General features: G+C 40.9%; 1 protein-coding gene across 1 annotated transcript in view; it reads right to left on the bottom strand.

The window, feature by feature from the left end:
• The window catches only part of ipo11 (importin 11), a 106510-nt gene that overhangs the window by 31673 nt on the left and 62605 nt on the right, over positions 1-12232 (bottom strand). The window contains exons 23-27 of the mRNA XM_047341270.1: positions 3864-3943; positions 3677-3757; positions 2032-2127; positions 1528-1641; positions 989-1110 (exon numbers count right to left, since the gene is read on the bottom strand). Coding sequence (XP_047197226.1) covers positions 989-1110; positions 1528-1641; positions 2032-2127; positions 3677-3757; positions 3864-3943 — 493 coding nt within the window. The remainder of the gene's footprint in view (positions 1-988; positions 1111-1527; positions 1642-2031; positions 2128-3676; positions 3758-3863; positions 3944-12232) is intronic.

The following is a 12232-nucleotide window of genomic DNA, read 5'->3' as shown; positions in this document are numbered from 1 at the left end:
GCAAAATTTCCTGTCATTATGATGGGAAAAAAATTATTTATCAGCTAAATGGTTCATTACGATACGATGCTTTGCTGTATCGTAAGAGAAAAAACTATTAGATGATATTGAGGGCAGGACAAGATACGGACCCCCTTCCTACTTTAGTAAAGATGTTATGTGAGAAAGTTGATTTGTCATGCAGCACTCAACAAGCCAGGCCTGTCACAATCGACTGCTCTTCCACAACCAAGAGAGGGGGGCATAACAAAGGATTTCATGCCTGTCTCCTTCTATGCCATATCTGGATTGCAGAATACTGAGTTTCCCAAAATCTTGATAAGATCACGCACCACCATAGAGTCAAGATGGGACATCACAAGTAAAGTTTATCATTAAAACCCACACTGACTCCCTTTGAACCACTTCAAGAGAAGTTTGACTTGGAAAATGAAGAGGAAACTTTTGATGGCGAGTGAAGAGGAGCAAAAACATATTTTTTGTTCCTGTACTCCTCCTGTCACACTCCTGTGTAGATAAAGTAAAAGCTCCACAGAAGAACATATTTGTCAGTTTGTATGTAAAACTGTGTGTCATCACTTGTTAAGAAGTGCCCCACAATCTGTTAGACACTCAGGTTTTCTCTCTTCAAAAGACACCACAGCCTGTAAACCCCTTGTAAAGCATGAAACTCAGTCTGATAACACTACTGACTGCCTGAACTGTGCATACACAGTATGTGTATGTTGTGCACTGTGACACATTACACTCATAATATTAAGGTGTTCATTTTGTGCAGCTTATTGTGGCTGTAGAGCAAACGTTCGTCATCTCCCATATATATTTTTAACAAGAACTTATATTGTCTGTTAGTGACACCGTTCCAATCTATAACAAGAGCTGAATAAATAATTTGTCAAATACGTCTTCTCAGATTCCTCCATGTGCCCTGAAGTTAGCAGGACTGATGGATAGGGGTTGATTCTATCTGCACACAAATGTTTCTCACCTGTTGTCAGATGGTAGAAGGGAAAGCAGAGCCAGCGACGACAGCTTCCTCCTTTCTGGCTGAGTGATGTTGTCCATGCGGTCGACCCACATCTCTATCACGGTGCCCAGCAACTGGCCCATCTGATGAGGAGAGACAGGAGATGGATACAAGAGGCGACACAAACAGCGTTCCGACAACTCAAGAGACAGCAAACTGACGGATGTGTAAAAATGTGGTTTTAAAATGTCAGCAAAACTGACCTTCCCCGCTTGTTCTGCCTCATTTACCTCCCCTGCCTCGTCCTCTATCATCAAAACACTTTGGCATGATGGAGACACAACTCAGAGCGACAACTGTCGGACTTTCTCTATTATTTAGATTGAACAAGAAGAAGCGAGAAGCGACTCTACACTTAAGGGCTTGGAAACATCGCCAATTGCAATTCCTCATTACTTTCAGCCTTGTTCAGAACGAGTCCCTTTTAACAGGCCCAGCAGTTATGGCTAAAAAGAGTGTGCTGAGAAGAGAGAAAATGAAGGGCAGACGTCGAGCCTCACCTCCTGGCTGCACTCGGAGGCAATTTGAGTGAGCAATGAGGAGAAGAAACTGGAGTTCTGGAGCAGGACACGGCCCATGATGCCAAGGTAGGTGGACATCACCACAGGATATCTCTGCAAAACACACACACAATACAGAATCATACGCAGAATGATACTCATGTACAGATGCTCTTACATAAAGCATGATGAGGCAGAAAAGATAGGCCCACTGACAGCAGTATCCTGGAAAGGCAAAGTAAGACCTTTATCTGCATTGATCAGTAAATGCCACTATATTGTCGCCATTAGAATTTATATAAAAATGACAGAGAAGGACAAAGTGGAGGAACACATGGGGACAGTCTCATTTTAAGGAATTATTTTAAGTATAAATATTTAAATATTTGGTATAAGATCATGAAAAATAAATAAAAATACACATAAGTTTAAACAACATTTGTTCCTTCAGTTTATATAATGCCATTTGAGATGATCTGCGCAGTGTGTAAAGGTGAGACTAACCTCGCCGGCCACGATTCCTCTGAAGACAGCTGGCAGCAGGGGCTGGAACATGTGGGCTCCCAGTATGGGGCTAACCTTTAAAGCTATCTCCACCACCTGCAGAGACACAAAGAGAGGGAGGAAGAGGGACACAGCTCAAGAGAGAGAAGTATTGAAAAGCAGTATAAGGGAAAGAAAAAACAAGAAGAACCTGCAGGGAAAACCCAGGAGGGCGCCAGAGAGGGAGGGAAAAAAGATACGAGTGTGCAAAAAAACATAGGATGATGTAAAGGTAGAGCAAAGCGTGGGAGGCAGAAAGTAGTTAGTTGGAGCTACTTTTTAGAAGGAAAACAGAAAGTGTGTAGAACATTGTGGGAGTGACCTCAATTGGCTCTCAAGGTTAGTCCTTCGAGTGTTAGATACCAAAGAAATTTGAACGAGCTCTCTCAAGAATCCAAGCTTGAATGAAAATACTTGACCTCAAAAATCAACAGCTTAAAACCAGGGTCAGAAAATAAAGATATAGCATGAATGAGTAAAAGATGAGGTGTGTGAGTTTGCATCCAGTTCTGTGTGGACATGCACCCAGCTGTGCATGTCAACACAGCTGGAATGAAAGGATCTTTCCATCCTCATTGGACGTCTCATTATAAGCCTACAACATGAGTCCAGACCACTTCAACCAGAAAACATTACACTGAACAACATCACGTCATTTCTAACCCTGTAAATTACTTTTACACAAACTGAAACCTCAAATTAGAATATTTAACCCACGGGTCAGCAACCTGTTCAGAGTGGGTGGACACGCTACGATTTGTTGTGTGTTGATGTTGTGTAGGCTGACAGGTTTGTTGTCGCTGGCTCTCGTCTCAGAACAAAGGATTAGCAGGAGCCACATGTGCAGTAATGCCATTGAGCTTTACTAAGCTAAAGCTCCATGTTCTTGTGGCTAATCTACATTATTATAAAGTCATTGGTTAAGTCAACAAATGCTGAGGCATGTATGTAACCTGACATGCACACACACAGTGTATCATTAATTATCTACACTATGGCGGCCCACCATGTTCTAATTTGTCACAACACAGTTTCATAATGAACTAAAATTAATTAGACTTCTTATAATAACATAAGCGATCTCTACGGCTCTGTTGATTATTCGTGGAGCTGCCTGCAGCCCTGTTCCCCTCCTGTTTGCTCTCTTCTTCTCACGCATGCCTGCGCCATCGCCCATGAAGTTTTTACCATCCAGGCAGACGGTAAAACCTAATACTTTCAGCAGCAGCTGTGTGAGAACGTGTAACTGGCCAGACAATGAACAAGCATTTTTAGGGGGCACATAACTGAACTAATTAATTCAGAGAATATCTATATAGAACTCTAGTCCTGCATCATAATCGTGTGTCAATTCATAAGCTGCACTGTCTGTGTCTGTTTGTGCATCTACAACATTGTATGCTACTTTCATTCCAACTGCTTCCCGTAGAGCCACACAGGGAAGACGAACAAACACTACTGTTCAACTGATGGAAGAAGAATGACAAATGAAGCCTGAGAAAAGAGACGGAAAAAGTAATATAGTTCTCTGTCTGTCTGTGTGTGTGTGTGTGTGTGTGTGTGTGTGTGTGTGTGTGTGTGTGTGTGTGTGTGTGTGCGTGTGTACCTTGAGCACTTGGACCTGTCCCTCATTCGTGATGTCTTTCAGCAGATTGCAGAAGGATCGACACAATGATTCTGCATAGTTCTGGAAATGCACAAATTCACACATATGGGAATTATAATGTATATGTATAACCTGAACACGCTTTGGTTTCATTTTCTCTTCATAGTGTTTCACTCGAGAGCCTCACCTGCAGGAACTCTGCGGCAGACAAGTATATGTAGGCGTTTACGATCTGAAAGCAGGTGCGCAGATTCTCGGAGCTCAACTCTGAAACAGAGCATCAGATGTTGCACGTTACCAAACTGGACCAAAGGGGTTAATTGATCGACACAGGAGATGAATGGTCCAGATGAACAGGACTGTTGAGTTGTCCAACACATTGGGAATGAACTGCAAACTGGATGGATGGTCTTACAAGCTTTGTTCCTTGAGAGCAATCAATATACACACATGACATGTTTTACTCTGGGAAATGTTCAGTGTTTACAAAGTTTAAGTTTGTCAAATACTACTAGTTTCTTGCACTGTAACTTTAAGCTTGAATAAAAAACCAAGAATTCTATGAGGAGGAGGAGCATTTTTTCTATCAGGCAGTATTTCCAACAATCTTTAATATTTATGTGGAACACACTAAGCCTTGAAAATGAGGCAACTCAAACCATTTAAATAATTCAATGATGAAAACAAATTCAAGGGAAAAGGTGTGGGGCTCGCTGAATATTTATGACCATGTTTTTTCTTTACTCACAAACAGGTGCTTGTGATGTTTTATTAAAAAACTGACATGTGAGTGCATCTAGTTGAACTGTTACATGCTGAAGGGAAATGTAACCAACAAACAAACGAATACAACTGACGATTTATGACGACTTTCAAAAAAATAGAAGGAAGAAAAACCCGGACTGGTTTTAGCTTTTAACCATAGTTCAACATATAATGCAGCAAAAGGTTGAGAGGATCTATTAACAAGAAGTGCATCTGAATTATTAAGCATAGTGCTGCATCATTACACCTGCATTAAATATGTTCTACTTCGTCTCAGCTGTTTGTCCGACCTTTGCTGTCGAAGTAGTTTTTTCACCAGCAGAAGCAAAGAGGTTATAACAGGGAAAATGTTATAAAAGAACCATTAACTGAGGTTAAGAGTAACCATAGAGACAAAACCTTGACCAAGAATGGCTGCTGTCAAAGAGCAACAAAGGCCAGAATATTTGATCAAAATAAAGGTGAGAACAGGCTCAGTAATTATAACCTCAAAAACTATTAAATGTGAAAAAGTTGACCATGAAGCAGTTTGCACAGATATGATAATGCATTCAAAAAGAAAAAAGAAAAATATATATCATTTTTGACAATTTGTACTTTTTGCAGACAATTATACACCAGAGGTGAAAGCACAAAGAATTGACTTTTGGCCAGTAGGTAAGTGTGAATGCTGGAGTGCAAAGCAGATCTAGTACCATAGTAGTCGCACAAAAAGCACTGATGGGTTGAGAAGTATGTATTGTACAATATATAGGAGATAAGTACCTTTTATGTGAGGTTAATGATTTATAGTTTTTTTTCTTCTTGGAGGACTATGATTGGTCCTTTGTCCAAAAACAACCTGATACTCACTAATTGGCAACAAGCCGCGAGATGTTCACAAACTGTGCGTGCTTCAACGCAGCCTCCAACAACCAGGACGTATACGGCCTGCGAGACAATTTAATCTACCCACGAGACAATGCATGAAATCTAATAATAATCCAGATCCTCTCTTAAATTTGATGGATTCTCCCCTGGCCCACGCCCAACACTTCTACTTAGTTTCAATAAAATCGGTTGAGTAGTTTTTATGTCATCAGCAATGAAATGATGACCTCCTTGGCGAAAGTAATAACATAAAATAGTGGACTAACTTGTCCTTCAGGATGGCTCCTTCTGGCTTGAGGTAAGGTTGGGATCAAGAAAACATGTGTAGCTGTTATGTGTCATCACTGACAAGCATCATGATGACTGCCAAGAGAAGTAAATGTGAGACGTTGAGCTCCCCAAGAGAAACAGACCGATGACAAAGAAATCGCTGCTGGAAAGCGCTCACACTGATGAAAAAGGAAAATGGTAATGGGTGTTGCTCTTCAGTGGAGTTTTGGTGCCAAACAAGAAGCGTTGTGATGGGACAGAGACAATGTTATACAGGTGGTGAGCGAACTAATAGAAAAGAGGCTGAAATCTTATTCAGAAGGAGAATCCACGAAGGAGCTTCTCTCAAGTAAAACTGCTCCAAAGAGTCGGTTTGTCTCGAAGAACCGTCAGAGCAGATTACAGATATGGTTCAAGATATTGAAAAAAAACAGACAAGAAATTTCAAGGTTTTTTCTCTCTAGTCTGTGATGGAAAAAAACAACAACATGAGAAACACATGGATACTCGGTGAAAACAATATCCACTCAGAAAGGCAATTTGATGTCATGTTATGTACACAGAATGCTAAACATATGTACATATACAGAACAACAGATTGTAACAAATGAAAGAGTGTCATGAAAAAGGGCTTTGGAGAACAACAGGAAAAAACGTGACAAAGAAAGTTTAGTAAAAAATACACAGTGTACATGATGAGAATAAGGAAAAGTGAAGGAGCGGTGAGAGGTGACCCAAATAAAATGGAAGGGAAAGATTTAAGCGTTAAATGAATAATGCCTTATCGTAAAACCTGGACTAGCACATACACAGTAGGAGATAAACCTGACAGTGATACAAGCTGGCGGAGTAACAGACTGTAACAAATTGAATACCCTTTTGGAAACATATGACACACACGAACGCACAGATGAGTGGGAGAGGTGAGAGAGAAAAGAGAAGGGACTGAAAGGAAATAGTTCCTCAGAAAGATGGACAGAGACAAAGTCACACCTGCATGTCGACTTTCCTCCGGTACACAAACCAACATCTGAAAGAATTTATAGTTTGAAGGTAACACAGGCTGACAGGGAAACTCTCACAAATACCTGGAGTAATTGTTTACTTCACACAAGTTGACAGGGCAGCTAATTCTAACATGGGGGACAATAGTCATATCCCTGAATGAACAAAGGGAACCAATGGACAAGATATAACATATATATTTGCATTAAAGATGATTTTTAAAGGGTTCAATTTATTCAATTTGTTACGCACTACAAATGAGGGTGCATTAATTGTTTCTGTTAGTATTGTCTTAGGGCTACTTCTGAAGCCGATTCGACCCTCGCGACAAATGCGGGGGAGTCCCAGACTGGAGGCCAGTTGGAGCCGATTATCTGCCCAAATAAACCTTAAGTGTGAGGGGTTAACAAAATCATTGTATTGCTACCGATTGAGTCAAAGCCTCTCTGGTCTGCTCCAACAGAAACCCCCAATAGCCAATGAGAGCGAGCCGACTGGGAAGTGTCACCAACCATGGATGTTGCTGTGACTGAAAACAACAATACATTTCCACGCTCACACAAAATGCATAGGCTGATTCCGCCTTTTCAGCCATGACTACACCCATAGTTTACATTCTTTTTGGGGGTTTTCGCTGCGAAATAGAACACACAGCAGTAATGTAGCAGGAAAGCAAATTGCCAACCACCATAGAAAACCAGAAGACGAGGAAGAAGAATAACTTTCTGTTAGAACCAAAGTTTCTGGAATTGCCACTGTCAAATTGTTTCCTACAACCAGCAAGTGTGTGGTCTTACGATCTGGCCAATTCGGATAAGGCTGTCATTAGGTCTGTGGTCTCTCACATTCTTGAAGAGTTGAAAAATCCTCTAGTGTGCACCAGGCATATAGTCTCAGAAGTAACAGAGGAGGTTCAATGTGACCATGCAGGTTTTTACAGGTGATATTCACGTTTTTGTCTGCAATATGTGTTGTCTAGCCATCTGCCAGTCACAGTGAGGTAGTAAAGATAATGCATGCTGCCATCTGTTACCAGAGCAGGTAAGCAGGGGCCTATTTAGTCAGCACATCCACAAACATAGCATGGAGCAACATTACAGGAAACACATGCAGCGTGCAGGGAAGTGAGCACAGATCAAGAGACAATTAGACGAGCAATCAGAAGAGCTCATACCTCCTCTAACAGTGCCCTTAAATTCAATCAAGCTGCATCAAATTGTACACACTCACAGATATCAGTCCCCTAAAAATTCCTGATTTGTTTTATCTAGAATGATTAAGTATTCGCTGGGAAAAAGGTGAAAACCTCAAAAAATTCCCCCAGATCTGCACTAAAATGGAATTCTTACTAGACCGATACTGCATCCTTCATAGTAATCTGTCCAGTTTTTGACTAATGGTGCCAATTTACAGACAAATAAACAAACACAGATGAAAACGTAACTTCGTTGGCAGAGGTAATGAATGAAAGATGTAACAGTGACAGGAGCTGCAGGAGAGAGAGAGAGAGCGCAATGGCTCAACCTAGTCGACTTGTCGGACGCCCTGGATATTCTCGTTGTCCCAGAGGGCATATGTGGATCTGCTCTGGCATCCATTTCAAAGAGACGTGAAGCCAAGAAAAAGGAGGAGGAGGAGGAAGTTCTTCAGCTCCGTGCCTCATGGTTACGGCTCAACCGCCTCCCAGACAGACCTTCACTCCGGTGGCCTGCAGGTAATCCAACCCGATTTCTACTCAGGTAAATAAAACCTACAGGAAGCCAGTGTGACTCAGACAAACGTGGTTCTCTACTCTGCCGCGGCCTAAGAAAATGTATTTTATCACATCGGAGCATGACAATATGGTTACACTCAAAACTACTTCATCTTTTATCTGCAAGTGAAGTTACACCCGCTCTATTCGTTTTGATTATGAAGGCAAAACCTAAGGTAAACACATACCAACAGCTTTCTGATCTGCCCCCTCCATAATGTCACCACCACAACCACTGTCAATACTTGCCTGACTGATAAGCTGTGCACACACGCTGGCAATATCCTCTGAAGGAGAGTTTTGTATGAATATCAATACAAAAGGATGGGGAGGTACAAGCATTTATATGAGTGGAGGAAGAAATGAATTGAATTCTCATTCTGGGCTGGAGGTAGGTCAGGCAGCTCAGAGCACTGAGTCTCGGACTTCATAAGACTTTCATTATCTCCCCCCTCCTTCACTATTGCGAATGAACCCGAGGCACCTCAAGTGTCCGTGTATGAATACAAACAGCCTGACAAAATAACACTGCATCTGGTTATTGCAAGTAGATTCACTTCCATTTCCACACAGCATCCTCGTGCTTTTATTTCAGTGTGATGCTAATACAACAGGAACAATAAGCCGGTGGGTTTACTGAGAGGCAACTTAACTTCTGCATTTTTCATTCCTTTCTACAACTGTCTGAGAAATATTCATCTTACTCTTGTTGGGTGAGATTTTCACCCGGGCTCTATGTTGTGAGTGGCCTTTCCACTTCCTCAATGAAAACAGTCAATAAATAATAATATAATTAAAGAAAGTAATAATACAGCAGTGTTTCCCATTAATTATCTAGGCCGTGGCAACCTGCCATATTCTAATTTGTTGCACCACATTTTCTAAATGAACCAAAACATTTTTCTACACTTCTCATAACTTATCTCTAACTTGGTATGTGCAGCGCTATTTACAGTGCGCTCACTTGCCCTCGCTGTGGGACATTCTCCGCAGTTTTTTCTGCCAGTCTCCGAGTAGAGAGTCTGGAGAAGGTGTGAGCGAGCCATTGCGAGACACAGCAGGTCAATGTCAGCAGAATTCACAACGAGCGAGTGGGCATGTTGTTGAAGTTTCTAACACACGACGGACACAAAACAGAAAAAAAAAGAGCTAATATCTCAGGATGAAAAAGAGCAGTCATAAACACGGCTGTGCTTGAGCTAAAAACAGATCAGAATATATTGCAATCTATTAAAAAGACAGAGTTATTACTTTTATTAAGAACTCAATTAAGCTGTTTTTGTTTTGAGGCTATTAATGTGGTGTTAACTCATAAGTGTTGCGGCTTTAGTGGGATTTAAATGGGACCAAATTTTCCGGCAATATAATATTTTGCTCTATCATGCAAGTAAATGCCAATGTGAAAGAAATGTAGAAACTAATAGTCAGAAAACAGAATAGACCGTTTTGCCAATCCAACACTATAAAAGCGCTTACATTTTCACAAAGCCAGAGCAAGTCCAAAACACACACGCACGCCCACGTGCTATAATCAAATAGTCACAAAAACAGCTGCTAAAGCACTGATTAAGCTGTAGTCTGTACATCCTTCATAGCCCTGGGCATATGCTGCACAATCTGCTTCAGTTATCAACATTAACAGGAAAATGAGCCTCACATCTGACTGTGATAACAGCCTCTGAAGTGCCTCTAATGTTTGCTGGGGCCACCGCTAAAAATTCTGGTTATCTCCCAAACCTATTTTTTTCCTTACATGACGTGATGGGGTTGACGATGTCATTCCAGGCAGCCGGCGACACAAAGTTTGAGTTGAGTAAAGATGCATGTTGGAGTTTTAAAAGCAATAAAATGCACATAACTCAACAACTCCCCCCCCTTCAAATTAAGAAAATAAAGAAAAGAGGAATATTAGAGTGATGACGATGGCTTGCTGCACTACTTTATTAAAGCAAAACTTTACCGCTGCAGCTCTAGAGAGACATCTTACTTTCCCAGGTTTTTACAGTACACAAAGGAACAACATGAAAAAACAATATGGCCAACAGAAGCCTTGGCTACAGTTGCGAGATGACAAGCTCAGTCCCTTTGGTGCTCTAGTGAGTAAGCATTGGATGAGTAACCATGCTTGACAGAAGCGAGAAAAGCTCAGCAAGGGATTCAATGAAGTGGCAAAAATCTACTTTTGTATGTGATGACAGCGATGATAAGAAAGCAGAAAACTTCCAGGACCGTGTCTCGGAAAGATCTGAAACATCTCACGAGGTTAAAAAGGGCAAATCAATCTGGAGATATTTTGACAGCAAATAATGGATAATGATAGTGAATCGTTATATCAAACTTTAAGAAAAATGACAGATTAATCTGCTTCCATTCCTGCAGTATATAGTCAAATATGTGTGACTTTGGTGAAATGGCTGTAATCAAACTCAGCGCTTCCAGATGAGAAGCCTGTTATAAAGAGGGGCGGATGTCTAGATTGATCCATGGAGCACATTAGCTGAGCAGTTAACTGTGAGTCTACATTCTGAGGAATGTTAGAGAGCTTACACATGAAAAAGATGAGGCTGGACCTCTTTCAATACATTATCATTGATCTTGCAGGGACGGTGCGACACATTTCTGGATGCAGCAGTTGCCAACTGATAATCAGTTCATTAAGAGTTTTGCTCTGCCCAATTTATTACTTGAAAGCCAATTCAGCAAGGTTATGTCCCTACTTTATATTCTAATTTATTTACCTTAAAATGCAGGGAGGCAGGCTGTTAGTTAGGAGTTAGTTGAAAATTAATTACTGCTCATTATAAAAATTGAATGGTCATTTATCAAGCAAATTTCCTAAACATTTTCAGGTTCCAGAAAGTGAAGATTTACTGCTCGTTTCTGTTTTATATCATTGTAATTTCATGATTTGGACGGTTGGTCAGACATCACAAAATATAATATGCATCACAAAATATACCCCAATCATTAAACCAGGAAATAGTCATTTCAACATACAGTTATCTTTGGTTGTCACCATAAATACACAAAACTCAACCTACAAACCATTTTGGTCATATCATGCAGGGACATGGAATTCTCAGAGATTATCATATATCGTCCAAATTCAAACTGTAACACAGGACCACAAAGCATCAATTAGGTCACCTTCCCTGGACTTGACATTTAGCATTCTCGTAAATCCTATCCCATTTTTTTTCATCCTGTGTCAGCTTCAGATCCTTTTTCTGTGTCATCATTAGAGTCATCGTCATCACAATCCACAAATGGCTCATGACCTTTCCCGCGGTTTGTAAGTACGTTATCATAAACTCTGCACCTTTGGAAGCAGATGTACAAGCTCCACATATCCCTGACAACAGATGGCGAAGCTCCAGTTATACTAAAGTCTCCCACCATCAGTGCAGCCACTAGAAGCTCTATAGCTTAAGTAGCATCGACTACTTGAAGACTTTGGAAACTTCCGATAATTGTGAAATGCATTTTCTAAAAGTGTTATGTAAGATAATCAACTGATTGAAAGAAGGTAATTAACAGGCAACGGTACAGGCCTGTAGCACTTCAGGAGCCACAACACCTTCATTAATAAAATAACACAGCATGGAAATGAATGAACACTTAGGCTCTATCACTTGTTCACACTAATTAGTATAATGCCAAAAACAGAAAACTCTGCTGCACATTCTCATCATCACTGGTCAGAGGAGCGTGCAGAGCAGAAATGTGCCCTAGTTGAGAGAGTGGCGGCAGTGATACAGAGCATAGTGCTAGTCTCACAATTTAGCCAAGGCAAAGCTCCTGACATTCTAATTAGGGAATTTGCTGCTCCAGTTTAGCAATGATGGAGCGAGGCTCTTTATCAGGCAGGCCAGGCCACATACCTGGCAAGCTGT

Source organism: Hippoglossus stenolepis, chromosome 9, assembly GCF_022539355.2.
Source record: "Hippoglossus stenolepis isolate QCI-W04-F060 chromosome 9, HSTE1.2, whole genome shotgun sequence".
In the NCBI taxonomy this organism is placed as follows: domain Eukaryota; kingdom Metazoa; phylum Chordata; class Actinopteri; order Pleuronectiformes; family Pleuronectidae; genus Hippoglossus; species Hippoglossus stenolepis.
This window is presented reverse-complemented; position numbering and strand designations above follow the sequence as displayed.